General features: G+C 38.8%; 2 protein-coding genes across 5 annotated transcripts; one reads left to right on the plus strand and one right to left on the minus strand.

Moving 5' to 3' along the window:
• Nucleotides 1-3,449: 3,449 nt before the first annotated feature.
• On the minus strand, nt 3,450-10,245 carry LOC131770872 (UPF0764 protein C16orf89 homolog). 4 transcript variants are annotated; one of them, XR_010718193.1, is made up of 7 exons: nt 10,126-10,245; nt 9,753-9,954; nt 6,914-7,324; nt 5,696-5,981; nt 5,026-5,078; nt 3,784-4,294; nt 3,450-3,746 (listed from the first exon to the last, which is right to left on the minus strand). XR_010718193.1 is itself a non-coding variant. In XM_059086602.2 (6 exons), exons 2-6 carry the CDS (start codon nt 9,940-9,942, stop codon nt 4,032-4,034), a joined length of 1,203 nt encoding a protein of 400 aa, XP_058942585.2. In that variant the 5' UTR covers nt 9,943-9,954; nt 10,126-10,245; the 3' UTR covers nt 3,450-4,031. The 4 variants fall into 4 exon arrangements, 3 of the variants coding, with proteins under 3 accessions (XP_058942585.2, XP_066025913.1, XP_058942583.2); XM_059086602.2 differs by having other exon boundaries at nt 3,450-4,294; XM_066169816.1 differs by lacking the exon at nt 10,126-10,245 and adding an exon at nt 10,032-10,050 and having other exon boundaries at nt 3,450-4,294.
• Nucleotides 10,246-12,873: 2,628 nt separating this feature from the next.
• On the plus strand, nt 12,874-18,756 carry LOC136282556 (uncharacterized). The gene has a single exon (XM_066170218.1). It carries the CDS (start codon nt 13,207-13,209, stop codon nt 18,754-18,756), a length of 5,550 nt encoding a protein of 1,849 aa, XP_066026315.1. The 5' UTR covers nt 12,874-13,206.

Here is an 18,756-nt window from a genome sequence, read left to right on the forward strand (position 1 = left end):
AGCTTCCTTTCGGACAGTAAATGCTTTCTTACACTGTACTGAAAGAAAATATAAACAGATAAAGGCTAAAAATATCAACAATGTTTTTTTTTTTGTTTTTTTTTTTTTTTAGTTTAGGCTGCATTCGCCTAAATGTAGCCTCTCCATGTGACTGTTGTTTTCTATGCCAATCAGCAGAAATCACAATTATATAATTTTATGATGATGGAGATTATGTTGGTTTCACACACATTCCTTTTTTTCTCCTGTCTCCAGGCAGAATTCCATGTGGTCGATTTCAGTAAAAAAGAGAGAAGCCAAGCAGAATATTTGTTAATTTCCACTCATTTTCTTCCCTCCCAGACCTCACGTATTCGCGTTCATGTTTTCTTTCAAACAATCATAAAGTTCGATCCAAGAACCTGCATGATTTGCAACCTCCTCGCAGAATACAGCGTGCGTCTTTGAATCTTTAATTATGCTTCAGTCTCACTTCAGTGACAAATGGTATAGTATAGAACAATGCTTTTTCCTCTCTTTCTATTCAAATCATTCCCTACATAGCACCACTATGCGTTATTCAGCTTATTTGCTTATTTGTTAGATCGTGTCCTGCTAAGCAGGGCACAGGAAAACAAGTGTATAATTCTGGGCGTCACAAACAACCATTGACAAAATGTCGGGGTAGAAATTTCCTTAGTTACGGGATATTTTGGCGAATAACAAGCGTTGGCTGTTCTTAACCAACCCACCAACCTTTGAAAACGCGCTATCGATTTCAATTCAGCTCCCGACGGGAATCCTTGAGAAAACATTTATTAAGGCGATACCCCTTAATTCATAAGAAGAGCTGATCACGTCCTTTAAGGCAGTTGAAGAAGGAAGCAGACGGTTGAGAACTTTAAACGACATGGCACTTTCAAGCTCAAGAAAAATGAATGCGTTTGTAATTTTTGCGTTCTTAACAGTTGCATTTCTCACGGATCACTCACATGGAATCATGGGATGGTTTGGAAACGGAGGAAAGCGACCAGAAGGCCGAAGGTCTTTTATAACGGTACGATATTAAATATAGAGAAGTTAGACGCCCATTGTGCGCTTCGGTTTTCCTCAGACACTCCATTTATTTACTCCATTAAACCTGTAAGAATTCATCAAAGAAGTGAAAAAATGGTCCAGCGAACAAGGATTCAAAACGTGCGTTGTCAGTTATGTTGACTGTTCTGCGAAAGTCTCCAAGAAATATTCGTTTTTAGATACTGACAACATCATTTAATATGGAGAAGCGCACATAAGTCTCCTCAGTCCCTCCTCTTATCTTCACATCTTGATCGTCTTAAGGACTTAAGTCCCAGCACCTCCCAAATTTCCCGCTCGACTAGCTTGCCTTAAACCCATCCCTCTCGTTTGCAGGTCTGTTGTACAGGCTGAATAAGTACTAAGGTCAGATCAGTTTTTCCCCGAAGTTAAGTTTATTTTCAACACTTGATCGTAATTCAACATTAATCCACTGCTGATAAAGACTTAAGGTTTTCACTTCTCCCTTTCAAATTGAAGGACGCAGATAATCAGCTACCTAGTAGCTTATGTTCTTCTTAATTTGAACAAGATTGAGGTGTAACTCCGTTTTATTTTTTCTTCTTTTTACCAACGTTATCATCATCATTATAAGTACGATTATTATCATTATTAATTCAATTTGTTATCAATCTTCAAATTTTCAATCTTTATGCCTCTCCATTATAACGTGGGCAAAGACTGCGGGATATCATCTTACTTCATCCATTTCGCTGCCCTTCAGCATTGTTCTCGTAACTAGGGAAGAATTCGCTAAAACTACACATAGTTATCGAGCAACCGGTGAAAAAACAGCAATTTGCTTGATACTCAGCTCCGATCTGTATAAGTGCTAAGTCGCATTCACCCAAAATGATCTGAGGCGAAACAGGGCGTGTTGTCTTGTTTTCATTTTGTCACGACTTTCTAAATGACAATACTAATAACAAGTAATATTAATATGACGCCCAATACGATATCTGAGCAGGTGCGCGACTTAAAATGACAATTCTGTAGTCGAGACACTGAAAACAATTGACACACTACGCCGGACAAAAATGAAATGTACGCCGGCGTAAGCGTAGAATGCGGTGACTATTTGAAAGTCAGCTCATCTTGCCTTTGATCTGCGATTAAGTTCGAGGGGGGGGGGGGAGGCGGAGGGAGTCTTTGAGCTTTTAATATTTCCTTATAAAGGCTCGCCAACCCGCAAATTGACAGAGAAGCCAAGGGGTAATATTGACTTTTCCGTCGTTAGGGATATGATAACAAACAGATCTCACATCTCTGTAATATGTCCTCGCTAGGTGCAAGCCATGATTTGGCCTTAATAATTCGGGGCGAGGGAGCGATTGGGGGAGGACGCCAGTGGTAACCAATAAACGAGATTTCTTTTATCAACACTAGAGAAGATGCATCGTTTTTTTCATGTACAGTTAATGAAATAACTTAGTATTTCTTTCCTTCCTAGCCAGAGGAACGTTGGAACCTAGCGGAGTACGAGCGTGCTCTTAATCGCCATCATCATGATGTTGATAGACAACATGTACTTCCTAGACTGGAGAGGCATCATCGCCACCCTCTTTCGGTCCTCAGAGAAAAATCAACTAAAAATACTGGAATGTAAGCATCTGTTCTGGGAGGAGTGATTTTAACTACTTAAGTTACGATCCAAGCGGACAGCTTTAAGGAAAACAAAAGGAACTGAAAAAATCTGAAGTCAAACGCAATGATGGCAGTGGCTAATATATCGACGCGATAAAAGCTTTATTTCTAAGTTAAATGATTGAGTAAATCGAGTTTAGTGTTATCATGACATTTACGATAAATTTGCGCAAAGGAGGCCGGTAATATTAACACCAGAGTTTAAATAAATTATAGCTGTTAGTTTGAGCTTTATAAATTGAACTGTTTTTGACAGTAGCAGAAATTAATTGTTACGCTACATTGATTAAATGATAGGCAGGAAAGGTCTGTTCTGCAATACAATTCTTATATTCAGACGCTGAGAGCTTTGTGTTTAGTGGAACAAGAGCCCCTATAACCCGGCCTTTACACCCTAACATTAGTATGCAGATTCTCCTTTCTGTTCTCTATACATTACCTAAGGGGTAACAAGGGAAATTTGTTTGACGAGCAAGTGGTTGTTAAGTTGGTGATCATTTCCCTTACTCTTGGGACCGTGATGTGTGATTAAGGGGTGATATTGTAAGGAAAAATTACATGCTAGTCACTCTTAGGAGTCAAAGAGGTATTAATTTCCATCCATTTCTAATTGCCCTCTCTACTTCACGGTACAGTGATGTTGTAAGGAGAAGCTACTTTTCAGCACTCTTATGAATGGAAGGGTAAACACGATGCCTTGGTTCTATTTTTGACTGTAATACAACAGCTCTTCTAAGCTAGAGAGTCACTTTCCATAAATAGCTCAATTTAATGCATTACTAAACGATTAAATAAAATTGAAATGATGCTGCTAATGTCAACCAGTACATGTAATTACATAACCATGCTACAACACCAGTCACTATGCAGTGAGCCTGCAGCTACCTAAAAATGGTACTGCCTTGTTAACTCCTCTCAACCCTTTACACCCAAACATCAGTATCCAAATTCTCGATACCATTCTCTATACATTTCTTAAGATGCTAACAAGGAGAGTTTGTTTAACAACCCAAAGCTTCTTTAGTTGGTGATCATTTCTCTCATTCCTTTGACCTTAATGTGTCACTCAGGGATAACATTGACCTTTGACCTTGATGTGTCACTCAGGGGTGACATTGTGGGGAGAAATTAGATGCTAATCACTCCTAGAGGGTTTAACGCCTTAATCTAAAGGCTCGCAAAAGTCAGATCCACACATGTGTATGGATAGTATCTCCTTTTCTGTTAAACATTCTACATTTTAAATGATAAAATATTATCACTTTGAGTGACCTACAGTGTTTTTCATACCTTTGACTAAAAAATAGTAACCATCCCTAATTTTTATTTTTCTAACTTGGTAACCTCTCTACAGTGTAGCTATTTGTTCCTCTAAAGAAAGAAACCATTTCCAAAATTCTTCCTCTGATGGCAAAGAGAAAAGCTGCAGTGACCAAGAGAAGAATGTACATGTAGACTGATATGGTTTGGGCATCTTCTTTGGCACTCTCTACGAGATCTACTGGCTGGACCTGAGGAGGAGGATCCAGGACCCATCTCAGGTATAGAGATAGAAGTCCTATGCCCACTCCAGTGACGTCACTAAAGCAACCTTCTGCAAAAAACAAACAAACAAACAAACAGCCTATCATGATTTTCTCTGAAAGTTATCAGGTCAAATTGAAACAAATCAAATAAAAGGACTAGGTTTCTTTTTCACAAGTTTTATAATGATTGTATTTTTGTGGTTGATAACCAAACCTCCAACAAAACTTTCCCACCCCTCCCTCTTCAGAACTGTACAATGTCCCCCAGTCCTGTCTTGCAGCATTATAATGCAGTGAAATCTCTCTGCTCTCTCCTCACTATTCCATGCACATTCTCATAAGTAAACATTTCTCTGTTAGGAAGCAAACACTTTAAAGGGTCCAAAAAAAGGTGTAAAATCGACATATTAATGGACACTTGAGTGGAAATTCCATGAGCTTCTGAATCTTAGTCGGTCGACCTCACACTGCTGGCTGTCACAGTAAATTCATAGTATTGTATTTCAGTGAGTGGAATTACTGTTAAGTCAAACTAACAACAGCTGTTAGTAGGCATAGGCACCAACTTAAAGCTTGCTCTTCTGGTGACTGCTTAAAAAAATAATTATTGAAAGTGGCTAACTCTAGCTAAGGACAACTTTCTCCCTTCCCTTTCACCAGGGCCTGCTCATAAGTGCTTCCAACTGTTCATTAACTGCCAAACTACCTATCTGTCTCTGTGTCCATCATCAGTCAATCTGTCAGTTTGTCATTTGATCAGTCAGTCAGGCAAGCAGCTGAGCAGACAGTTGATACTCACTTCCGAGGTAGGAGGACCTCAATTCTCGCCTTCCTTTTACTGTGTTTGTCTCACTGATGGTGAAAACAATATAAACAATGTTGTCAAGGACTTCTCTGGTCAAATGATCTCTGCATGCCCCTGTTTTGACCGTTTGACCTCTAAGAGAACAGAACATCTCATTTCTCCTCACATCACCTGTTTATCACACATTAAGGCCACAAGAATAAAGAAAATGATCTCTAACTAATGAAGCTCTTGATAAATAACCAAATTCTCCTTGTCAGCACCTTATGAAATGTATAGAGAGTGGTATGGAGAACATGCATGTTAACCCAGAAGTGATTAACAAGTAATTTCTCCCTTTGGTATCTAAACATTATCCAGCAAAAAGGTCATGAGAATATTCAAACTTATCAGATTTACGTTGTTATCTTGATCTGACACCAAACTCTTGTAACTTGTTTACAAGGAAATGTTTAGCAGATAGAGGGGAGAATTGACAATCAGATCTTGGGAGTTAAAGGGTTAATGCATTAATCAAACCACTAAATGTAATTATAAAGCTATGCAAAGGTGTAAATAAATGTAGTTTGGAAAGAATAACTTCTTCTTTAAGAGGAGTAAGGTATACGTGTTTTTTAATTGAGTCTAAGGAAAGCTTGAGGCAGATTTATTGTAACTTACACACCTCGTTTTTTCTTCATCTATTATGCTGTTATCTCCAAAACATCCACTATTCAGCTGCCAGCCTATAACATTTGCTAATCCCTCCCCTGTGAGAAGTTCATAGTAACCCAACAATCCACAACTAAAGCTCAACTTCAATGTTAACATGAGATCCACTGAATCACCATCTTCACCATAAAACAGAGTCCGTGAATTAGTGAAATAAGCCAAGGTGCAGATGTGCTGCAGGTGGGTCTCTAGGTTATCACCAGAGGATTTTATTCTTGATAACAGCTTGTGATGACAGCCTTGTTTGCCACCAAGGGAAAGAAATAGAAAGAAAATATTAAATAACTCTAACTGAACTGAGTTCAAGGTCTGCACTATAACTTATGGACCAAGTTTTATCTGCTTAGATTTCTGCCCAAAATACCATAAATTTGGAAAAATAAGGTTTGGTAACTTACAGAGTGACTAAGAAAATAAGGTTAGTAAGATATCTATCATACCTCGGGTTCAAACACAAGGTGTAGAGGTGGAAGACTTTGATTCAAATAAACTTTATAATTTAGCAGACTGTGAAATACAGCCTGTTAAATTGACCAATCAGAAAGCATGTGCTAACTGAGGTACAATAAATAAACATATCAACAACAACAACAAAAAACATCATAGGAATACTATTAATGATATAATGATGATAACAATTGTTAGAACTTAAATTGCCAGCGTTAACATTCCTTTTTGAGATACAGCTAAGCAGCTCAGAAACACAGTCAATGTATTCAATCACAAAAGCAGGTTGTATACACACACTGACAAGTCATATACATGTGGTGATGTAATTGGACATTCTAGAAATCATTGTTCATTTCTTATGAAAAAAATTGTTTGATTCTATGGAAGTGACCATGATAACAACATATTAAGTAGTGATATTTTTTAAAAGAAAAAGTAATAATTACTGAGCATTCCAGGGATTAAACCATTTTACAGCCTACAAATGACAAGCATCTACTTTCTCTGTTTGATATCACCCTTGAATCTAACATGAAGGTCACAAGAATAAGGAAATGATCTCTAACTAAAGAAGCTCTTGATCATTAATTACACTAATTCTTCTCGTCAGTACCTTAGGAAATGTATACAAAACAATATGGAGAATACCCATACTGATACTAGGGTGTAAAGGGTTACGTTCAGAGGGTGCTATGAAAGAAAACATAAATTATGTATGTACCTGAAGCTTCCCCTAAGAGGAAGAACAAAGCTTGATAGTAGAGCACTTTATTAGGAGCGCCCTTTGACTTCATAATTCCCCAACAATCATCAGATATGGTGCAGGGCTCCATAGAGCTCTCCTTACTCCCTACAATTTCCCCGACACAGTTGGAATATTTTTCTTCATCACCAGATTTGATCTTTTGTCTCTCAACAAAATCCTGTGGTTCCAGAAATTTGTAAGGTTTGAAGTAAGTCCATGAAGAATTCAGCATTGGATAAAACAAAGGATCCTGTTTCCAGAGAAAAGGAAGGATGCGTTCTACAACTTCAGTCATCCTGTTTAGCAGGTTTATCATGCTGCTATAAACATCTTGGTTGAGTTTAATTTCACCATTTTCAGTATCTGCTAAAATTCTGTGGATGTAACCTTGGTTGTGAAAAATGAAAGATAAAAGTCAGGCAAAACATATTTTGGAAAACATTTGTTAACATCACAAAAGGAAAAAAAAAATAAAAAACAAGTACTGAGAGTAAACAGTGAAGTTGCCCATAATCAGACTGAAAATGTATCAATACAGTAAAAGGAATCTTAAATTTAAAATTAACTACCCAGGAAAAATGGATAACTTTGTCATTGACGGGAATCAGTACTTGCTATAGCCTGTATGGGAGATAAGACACTTTTTAAGATTCAATGATAAGCAAGACAATTTTAATTGAAAATATAGACACTACTGGGGCAGTAGTGAAAACAAAGCTTTGAATAAATTAAAGCCTGTATGGGATTTGAGCCCATTACCCTTACAATAATAATGCAATGCTCTGCCAACTGAGCCAATAAGCCAACTGGAAGTTGGTCATTTTGTTAATTTGTAATAAACCCGCAAAGTAATGAATAGATGGCTGTGCATACATAAAGATCATATGTTTGAACTGTGGATTAGAAAAAGAATATGAGAGTGATCTTTACAGTAATGAACACTATTAACCCTTTAACTCCCAGATCAAATCTTTAATTCTCATTACTGTCAACCATATAATTCTTATGTTAGTTCAGAGAATTTGGTATTGGATCAACTAATTATCCCCAAATTGATATTTTTCTTTTCCTGACCATAATCACTTATCTGGTTAATATTGCATTGATATTGTAAGGAGGAATTCTGACTTGGAGTTAAAGGGTTAAAGCAGGAGAGGAAATAAGGCCATAAACAATTCAGGCCTGTTCAGGAGTCCAGGGACACTAGTTCTGATGACACTTGTTCCCACATAAGAGGGTTCCAAACTCTAAAGTCAAGTGATTGAAAACTATTCAAAACATTTGCTCGTGGCTGGAAATGGCTGACCTAAAGTCCTCTTGGTGTCCTTTGGTGGACTAATTACCTTTAAAACCCAGAGGTGATAGACATGTATCTTCTCCATATATTATCCATACATAATCCAGCAAACAGGTGACGAGAATACTCAAACTTATACAGAAGTCATCATATTTATCAAATACAAAATTCTTGCAACTTATTTACAAGGAAACATGTGGTAGCTAGATAGGAGAATTTCCTTTGACAATCAGTTCTAATGGAAGTTTAAGGGTTAAAATACTGGTGAAGGTACCTCAGCCATCAGACAAGCTCTTCACTAGGCTTAATTACAAACTCAAGATTAATTTAGTTACAAAAAACAACAACAACTACAATAACTTGAAAAAACAGATGTTTTATGCTAGAACAATCATAATTTGCACATCACAGAGATAAATCTGTAAAGCACTGTGTAATTTTATTTCAGTGGGAATTAGAGTCAAGCTGATTAAATTTAATTCGATTGGCCAATCGAGGTTATTTAGTGACTAACCTAGTTCACACTTTTAACAAAGCTATCTAGCAAAAGTAACAGCAGTAAAGAACAGATCTTCAGATGGAGTTCAAAAAGCAAATTTTGCAGGATTTCAAAGATAAAACATAGCAAGGGTGAAAGATATACCTTCATTCTCACCAAGGAGGGGAGGGAGAGTTAACTTGAGTCAATTTTTGCTGGCTATGTGCCATTGGCCTCTCACAACCCCTACTCCATTGTGGTTAATTTTGTGGCTAATCATAAGCCTTACCCTAATCCTGTTTATGTATTACGTATGTTTATGTATGTGACTAGCATCTAATTTCTCCTCACAGTATCATCACTGAATCAATCATTAAGATCACAAGAATAATGGAAATGATCAACAAGCCCTTGATGTTAAGTAAAATCACCTTGTCAGCACCTTAGGAAATTCATACAAAACAGTATAGAGAACATACATACTGATCTTAGGGTGTAAAGGGTTAACTAGTGCAGCCCGATTGTGGTAAAGGGGGTCAAAAAGAAACTGTGGAGCTGAAACTGTGGTGGGAGAGTATAACAGGATAATTTATTAATATCCACTGGGTTGTTGCTGTAAACTAGCCTCCATAAAGAGTTTAAAAGCTGAGCCCTTTGGGCTCTAACGAAGGGCTAACGCTCTACATCAGCTTTTAAACTCTTTACGATAGCCAATTTACCTTATCAATTCAGTCTATAATTTCAAATTACCCAATTATGGCAACTCCTATTATTGAAAATGCACGCCCATTATAGTCAATCCAGACATGGAAATGTAACCCCATCCAGTGGCACATCCTAATTAGCCTATCGACAGGAATTACCTCCCCTCTTAGGGTTAAATTCTATTAACTATGAACAAATAATGCTATTAGAAGCGAATCCGTCAGAAAGTTACAGACAGGAAATTATGGGTCAAAAATAGAGAAAATTTTCATTCCTTGCAATAATTTCAACACGAAATTAATCAAAACCAGTATCATAAATTATATGATCTCTACCTTGTGCCACACGGAGCCCAAGTAAGGCGTTCGAATCCAAATTGTTGTATTCATTGTTGCAGAAGGACAAAGCATTCGTTAAAGCTTTGTACAGGTCTCCTAAATCATTTCGATCGATTCCTACTTGTGACAAGGTTACCCTGGTGAGGAAACAGAGCACAAACAGTCGAAAACACCCACGCGGTTTCATGCTGCCTCATACCTTTAAAAACAACGCAAACATGTCAATAGTTTCAGGCGTCGGAACATGAGAAGACTGGTGAACAGTCAAGGAAGTACCTGCTGATTAGCGACAGCCAAGAAGTTTATGGCGAGTGGATTGGTTCAAAATTAATAATAGCAAATGTGAATGTCTCAATATTGAATGGCTCACCAAATCGAATGGCTCACTAATGAATGGCTCTGCAAATAGCCTGCAGAGCAGACGTAATTTTGGCGAGCGAGTGCTCAGTAATTTCATGACGCAAATTGTGGCCGCCATCTTAATTTTAACGGCAGCGGAAGGCTGGGGAGAGAAACAAATAAAGAGAGGGATGGGAGTGGGGGAGTGAAGATTTCGCCCTGCCCCCCCCCACCCCCCTACGGTCCACTCTAACTGCAAATCAAACATGGATGGTCGGATAAACGATCGCGAGCTTATAACGTTAGCTCTCACTAATAAGACGCCTGCACTGCAAGCTACTCTCCAAATGAAATGACTTACGTTAAATTGGATGGCCCACTATTGAATGGCTAATGACTCACCGCGCATTGAATGCTGTGCCGAAAGCGATGAGCCTGGCGTATAATCGGCGCCAGCGTCTAGCAGGTTTTAATTGTCGCCCTGGCTGTGAGCGGTCCTCTCGACTTCCCGTCGCAAAAAAGTTTTCCCTAAGTTTTCTATCAGTTTAGCGAATCATTCAGTTGTATTTATTTTACTTATATTGACAAATATTGTGTTATTCATATATATACATATGTAAATGAATGTGGGGGTAGAATCTACCTTGGCATAAAGTGCTCAATGCATATATATGTATATATACATAAGTTAAAGAATTCAAGAGGACGCATCGATTCTCTGTGACTCTGAGAAAGAATCGATGCGTGCTCTTTAATTCTTTAACTTATGTACATATACATATATATATATATATATATATATATATATATATATATATATATATTTACACATATCAAAACATACCAAGAGGCCATATTGATAAATATGGATATATTTATCATAAATATCAATTTTTTCGTTATTTTCATTTCTAACAAAAATTGGCAGAATCATTGGGGAAAAAAAGTATCGTGGATATGACGTATTGACGTGAAAACGAAAAAGATATTTTATACACAAGCTCAATTTGACAACATCACAGGATATCAAATGAATTCGTTTGCAATTGTCTCAGTTTTTTTGTGTCTGCAGATGTCGTGTCTAATAAGTCTATCCCGTCTCTCTCACTCATGTCCTCTTCCACGCAGTGATTTAGTTCCACGACGGCGTTAGATGAAAATCCCTTTTCCCGAAGAGACAGAGATGAATCCTTTTTTTTTTTTTTGCTACAGGCTTATATTTCTTACTGGTTGGCAAAAAATTTAATTGGGAGAAAACATTAGATTGGAGCCCAAAACTATCGTCATCAGTGAAAAAATTAAAACCATGAAGATAATCGAATGATAAGAACATTTTTACTCAGATATTCTTTCTGGATGCCGACTTTACCCTGTGTTATTTGGTCCAAAAAAAAAAAAAAGATAAATCATATGAAGTATCATTACGTACTTTGAAAAAAGCCTTTTAGACTGTGGTTTAAGGAAGTCATTGCCAATTCACAATAAACCAACGCTGAAATAAAATGGTAAGTTGATATAAATATGCTTAAGAGTTTGTTTTGCCGAAGAACAATTGTTTAACTCTGTTTGAATATACAGGTGGCCTATTGTTTATGAAAAAGAGCTGTTGTTTTATTTTTCTCCGCAGCATGATTATCTTACTTTCTATCATTACTGCGTCCGAAAGAGCAATTTTTCCCTCGCATGGCCTCACACCTGTCGATGAAAATTCTAGAATCTAAAGCATCTATCAAATGTAAACCTAAGCATCTTTTGCCACTCAAAGCGGAACCCAAATTAACAACCCTTCACACCCTAAGATTAGTGTTCATATTCTCCTTACTGTTCTCTTTACATTTCCTGCGGCACTGACGAGGAGAATTTGACAAACAATCAGGAGCTTCTTAAGTTTTTACTGGAGGCAAAATTCGGGGATGTTTGTCTCAATGACCTTCAGTGACCTTGATGATGACCTTCCGCCATACAGTTACTCATGTCAAGTGGACTGACTCATACTTGATTGGCGATTGAGTCATTACTCATAACCCGTTGATTAGCAGCTATCAATACATTTTGGCGCTCTATCATTGGTGCATGTCATTAAGTGTGACTTGCATTGTTCTTGGCTACCCGTCCCTTCCCCCACCGTCTACACCCTAATTCTAAATCAAACATGGCAAATTGACGATCGTGAGCTTGTAACATTACTCGTCCCAACAGGACGCTTGTAATTTAAGCTACTCAGTACTACTCATGGGTATGCAAACAGTGGCGCCAGCTAGGAGAAATTTTGCTAATATCATATAGCTGATGAATAACAGTAAAGCTGAAATCTTCAGCACGCAGAGTGAATGTACCATATATTTTTCAACACAACGATGTCGTTTTTTACTACAATTGGCAGTAATGTCGAAATTTTCGCCGTCGACAAGAGTGCCGTGATAACGCTGCTGGCGTCAACGTGTAATGGGCACGCATTAAAAGAATCGTCTTATTTGACGTCGAAATTAGGATAAAAACAAATCAACAGTGGACAAATACAACTGTTGATTTGTTAAATACCAACCGAGTTTACGAAAATGGCGGTTCACCTTTTGTGAAGTGTTTTTTTTTAAATCTTGTTTTTATTTAATTTTTTATTTTTGCGATTTGCAGGCGTTACTAAGAAAAGTACGACTCTCTTTAAGAATTATTATTATTGTTATTATTAAATTTTGTAAAAAAGACCCTGTTTCATTCTATGTCGTACGTTAAAAAAGCTTTACTGCGGCTGAGTAAATCTTGTAGGTGATAAGTGTATTGCGCAATATTCTAATTTCTTTGCACATTATAATTTGATGACATAACAGATATAATTGTTAAGATTTTCTATCGCTAGACAGTGTTATGGACACCTAGAACCAATGGGTAAATATTTATCTTGATTTCTTTCGATATTATCGATATGAACTGAAACCAATTTGTTAACCGATTACTTTACAGATTTCGAATCTTCGATCCATATCCATGAATTTTGTCATAACATTCATCCGTTCTTTATTGTAATAAAATATCGAGGTTTGGAACCTTTGGTAAATTAATGTCCTAACACACCGTCACATTCGAAATCCATTGGGACGTGAACACGAAGATAATGGATCCAGAAAAAGCGAAAACAGACCGGAAGAATGCCAGAACAATCTTCACAAGGAAAAGGAATGAGCTGCTGAGATCTGTCCGCGACAGAAGAATAGCAGATGTGATTGAAGACGATTATGCTGAGCTCGTCAAAGCATGGAAGGAATTAGAAGGTAAACACAACGCCTATATAGAGCTCCTGAAGGATGACGAGATGAACACAGCAGAAAATTGGCTCGAAGAGCTACAAAACCTCTACACGGACGCGAGAAATTTAAAATTTGAATACATAGAAAATGAAACAAGAGCGCGCGCAGAAAAAGAACGCGATGAATCCGCAAGCAAAGAAAAGGAATGCATCCTCAACAAAAGGAACACTGCACGCGCAGTCTTTGATGCCTTATATGGTAATGCTTCCCATACGATGGAAAACGAAAAGGTTACAACGACGCACATGAAAAACTTGCAAAGTCAGCTTGAAGAGGCTTTTGTCGACTGTAAACAAAAACACGAAAAGTTAATCGAGCTCATTGATAAAGACTCCGCAGAACGAGAATTGGGGTGGATTTTTGACGTTCAACAACGCTACAGTGGAATTTCAGAATTAATGGAAACCCGCGTCGATGAAAATGAAAGCAAAACCTTCATCAAATCCAATGACGGAGCAACCCTTAAGCTTACCAATGATGCCATGAAACCTAGCAATATTCACCTAGAGAAGATCAAAATGCCGAGATTTGATGGCGAGTTAAGAGATTACCCCCAATTCAAACGAGACTTCGAAAAACAAGTTATGCCCAATTTGAATATTAATACCGCACCTTATACGCTAAGATCCTGCTTAGGAATGGAACCCCTTGCTCATGTAAAAAGCGTAGACGACGACATCCAAGCAATGTGGGAGCGACTAGACTCCAAATACGGCGATCCTGCAAAAGTCGCTGATGCCATCATCAATTCCATTCAGAATGTTAAATGTATTAAGGAAGGTGAGCACAAAAAGTTCATTCAATTCGTCAATGTAATTGAAGAAGGCTATCGCGATCTATGCAACCTAAAATTGGAGAAAGAGATAACTACAACTAGCTCGATCAGCATCATTGAGAAACGATTACCCCCTGACGTAATGAAAGAATGGGCGAGATTAGTCAGCAACGACACGAGCACCATTGATAAAACTGATAAGTTTCCAAGTCTATTGAGATTTCTACTGAACCTGAAGAGAGCTCTTGAATACCAGAACGCAGAGTTACGCCTGAGCAGTGAAAAAATTAAGGGTTCCGTGAATCATACTGACAAGAAAGATGACAATCCAGTTGAACAACAACGAAATACCAAACAAAACAGGCAATGCCTAATTCACGAAAATGGTAACCACTGGACAAGCGAGTGCCGAGTATACCTCTCCAAACCGATTGAGGAAAAGGAGAAGATTGTCAAGGAGAAGGGTGCTTGCTGGTCGTGTTTGAGACGTGGACATCGCTCGCAACAATGTCGAAGCAAACGAATCTGCAATGTCAATAATTGCAAAAGAACACATCACAGTACACTGCATCAAGAGAAGAAAGAAGAGCCCTCGCCCAAACAAGAAGAAACGCCACCTTCACTTTCTGGCACGGCAAGTGTATGCGACAGCACTGACGTTGACACCTGTTTACTTCAGATACAGAAAATACGAAGTCCAAAAGGTTGGGTTAATGTCTTGTGGGATAATGGAGCATCCCTTTCCTTTATTACAAATGCAAAAGCAGAGGCAGAGAAACTGAGAGGAACCAAAGTTCAGCTATCTCTGGTTAAGGTTGGAGGAGAGAATGAAGCCCTGATTTCATACAAGTACAAACTTCCTCTATTTGACCTACAAGGCAATCGGATTTACTTTGACGTGTACGGGATAGACAAAATCACTTCAGACATCCAAAACGTTAAGATAGACGGGATTGCAAAACACTTCAATAACATACCAAAAGAAGATCTTGTTCGACCCACTGGTACCGTCGATGTTTTAATAGGCTATGAATACGCCAACTATCATCCTCAGAAGGAGAAGAACGTCAACCACCTCCTACTCCTAAAGAACCGTTTCGGTAGATGCCTTGGCGGGACACATTCTTCAATCAAGAATATGAATGAAGAGCAACCTCTTAGAAACATCAGAGCTCATCATGTACGAGCAGTAAGAATCGAAGATTTCTATAACATCGAGAATCTCGGGATCAATTGCAATCCGCGCTGTGGAGGCTGCAAATGTGGCAAATGTTCAGTCGGAAGTAAAAACTACAGCATCAAAGAGGAGAAGGAATTAGCACTAATCGACAAGAATTTGAAATACGACGAAGAAAATAAGGTATGGATTGCCGGGTATCCATGGATCAGAGACCCTTACGAACTTCCTGACAACAGCCGCGTAGCATTCAGCATGCTCATGTCAACTGAAAGGCGACTCATGAAAAATAAAGCTCACGCCGACGTCTATCAAAAGCAAATAGAAGATATGATTGCTAGAGGTGTAGCAAGAAAACTCTCCCAGGATGAGTTACAAAGCTATAAAGGACCAATCCACTACATTTCTCACCACGAAGTCCTGAAACCTGACTCAAAATCGACCCCCGTGAGAATCGTCTTCAACAGTAGTGCGAATTATATGGGACACGTCCTAAATGAGTATTGGGCCAAGGGTCCAGACTTACTGAACGAATTACTAGGAATCCTGATACGATTCAGAGAAAATGAAATCGCCATCATTGGAGACGTAAAGAAGATGTATCATACTGTCAGAACTCAGGAAATTGATCACCATACTCATCGCTTCCTATGGCGTGACTTCAATACAAGTCAACATCCCAATACATACATCATACAAAGGGTTTCCTTTGGAGATCGCCCCTCTGGGACCATAGCGACACTGGCATTACGCAAGACAGCAGAGCGACTCAAACAGCAATACCCTGAGGCAGCAAACGTAATAATCAATAACACCTACATGGATGACCTTATCGAAAGTGTTCCTACGCTGAAAGACGCCAAAAACCTTGCCTCAGACATGGAGAAAGTTCTGATCACAGGAGGATTTCAGATTAAAGAGTGGATGTATTCCTATAACGCAAGCCATGTTCAATCAATCCTACCAGTTACACCCAACACAGCGACGGAAAAGGTCCTTGGTGTCGAATGGAATACTAACCAAGATGAACTTTGCTTCAAGGTCAAGCTAAATTTACAAGGAAAAATGAAGAAGAAGAATCCCAAGCTCATCGCTTGTGACGCTTTGACAAAAAGGAAGATCCTGTCACAAGTGAACAGCATATACGATCCACTCGGACTAGCAGGACCAGTTACTGTCAAAGCTAAGATCCTCATGAGACAACTATGGATAAGTGACCTCACCCTCGACTGGGATGATCCTATACCATCAGATCACACGAAAGACTGGATGATTTTTTTCGATGATCTGCCAGGAATGAATGAAGTGAAAATAAGAAGATGCATGAAAGCACCTAATACCGTAGGAAATCCTATCCTCATCATTTTCTCTGACGGGTCGACAAACGCGTATGGCGCATGCGCATATGCTAGATGGAAACTGACAACAGGAGAATTTGATAGTCATCTCATCATATCTAAAAACCGCTTAACACCTGTAAAGAAAATATCCATCGATCGTATCGAACTTTGCGGAGCTGTACTAAGCAGCAGATTGAAAACAACTATAACATCCCACTGTAGATACAAGTTTGAAAGAATCATCTATATTGTAGACTCGCAGATTGTCCATGCCATGATCCAGAAGGAGAACTATGGTTACAACACATTCGCAGCCGTTCGGGTGGGAGAAATCCAAGAAAACACAGATCCCGAAAACTGGTATTGGACAGAGAGCAAAAATAACATCGCCGACTGGCTGACCCGCGGAAAGAAGTCAAATGAAATTGGCATGTACACTTTGTGGCAAAAAGGACCGGATTTCCTGAAGCTGCCTGAATCTGCATGGCCAATCACACGTACTTATACACAACGGCATGCAAACGTAATCACACATACCAAACCAGATGAAGCTGTAAACGATTCACTCGCAAAACGAATAAACATTGATAGGTTCTCAACCTACAATAAGCTTATCCATACAACCGCTCGAATTCTAGCAATGTATAATAAGACACACAAGATGACATTTAAAAATGCCTCAAGACCGCTCACACCAGATGATATCTCGAAAGCAGAAACATTTTGGATTCATGAAGCTCAAAAATCAATGCAACGTGACATAGATAAAGGGAAATACAAACGACTTTGTCCAAGGAGGCGCGATGATGGCATATACGTCGTAGGTGGCCGCGGTGAGAGATGGATCGAGATGAGTTATAACAAAACCGAGGTAATACTTCTACCATATCAACATCGCCTCTCACGCCTTTATGCTGAGCATATTCACAGAAGAGGCCATCTCGGATTCCTCGCGACGGCCAGCAAGGTGAGATCAAGATTTTGGATCACGAAGTTGTTGAAACTAACCAAATCCATCAAATACAACTGCATTATCTGTAGAAAGCTTGAAAGAAAACCAGAAGAACAAATTATGGGAAAACTCCCAATAGAGAGGCTGAAACCCGCACCCCCGTGGAATTCCACTGCGATTGATTATTTCGGACCCTTCAAGATTAAAGACGAAGTCAAGAAAAGAACATTTGGAAAGGGATATGGAGTACTGTTCAACTGCATGGGAACCAGAGCTGTCCATATCGACATAGCTCCTGATTACAGTACCGATAAATTCCTAATGGTACTAAGAAGATTTGTATCGATCAGAGGATACCCTTCCAAATTGTATTCTGACAATGGCAGCCAATTAGTAGCAGCAAGAGCCGAGCTAAAGAAAGTCATCAACGACTTAGATAAGAAACAGCTATTAGAGTTCGGAGTAATGGAAGGATTTGAATGGAAGTTCTCATCAGCAGATGCCCCCTGGCAAAACGGTGTATCGGAAGCACTTATTAAATCCGTGAAAAAAGCAATCACATTAGCTATTGGTGAAAGCGTTCTAACCTTCTCCGAGTTACAAACCATTTGTTACGAAGCGGCAAATCTTGTAAATGAACGACCAATCGGCCGACATCCTACATCAACAGATGATACCTATCTTTGTCCCAATGACCTCCTCCTTGGTAGAGCAACATCAAGAGTACCAAGTGGACCTTTCAAAGAGCCGTCCAACATCAAACAGCGCTTTGAACTTATACAACAACTAACTGACTCATTTTGGCGGAAATGGACTCGAGACTACTTTCCAAGCTTATTAGTCCAACAAAAATGGCACACGGCCCAGAGAAACCTTGAAATTGATGACATTGTTCTTATCCAAGATTCTAACGCGAAAAGAGGACAATGGAAACTTGGGAAAATATCAAAAGTTTACAAAGGGGAAGACGGGAAGGTCAGACGAGCCCTCGTCGAATATAAAAATCCCAAGCCTGGCGAAAAAGTGACCGAATACAAAGGGAAAGGCTTTACAACTATCGAACGACCAGTTAACAAGCTGATAACTATCCTACCTGCATCAGAACACAAATGA

Source organism: Pocillopora verrucosa, chromosome 7 (assembly GCF_036669915.1).
Source record: "Pocillopora verrucosa isolate sample1 chromosome 7, ASM3666991v2, whole genome shotgun sequence".
Classification (NCBI taxonomy): domain Eukaryota; kingdom Metazoa; phylum Cnidaria; class Anthozoa; order Scleractinia; family Pocilloporidae; genus Pocillopora; species Pocillopora verrucosa.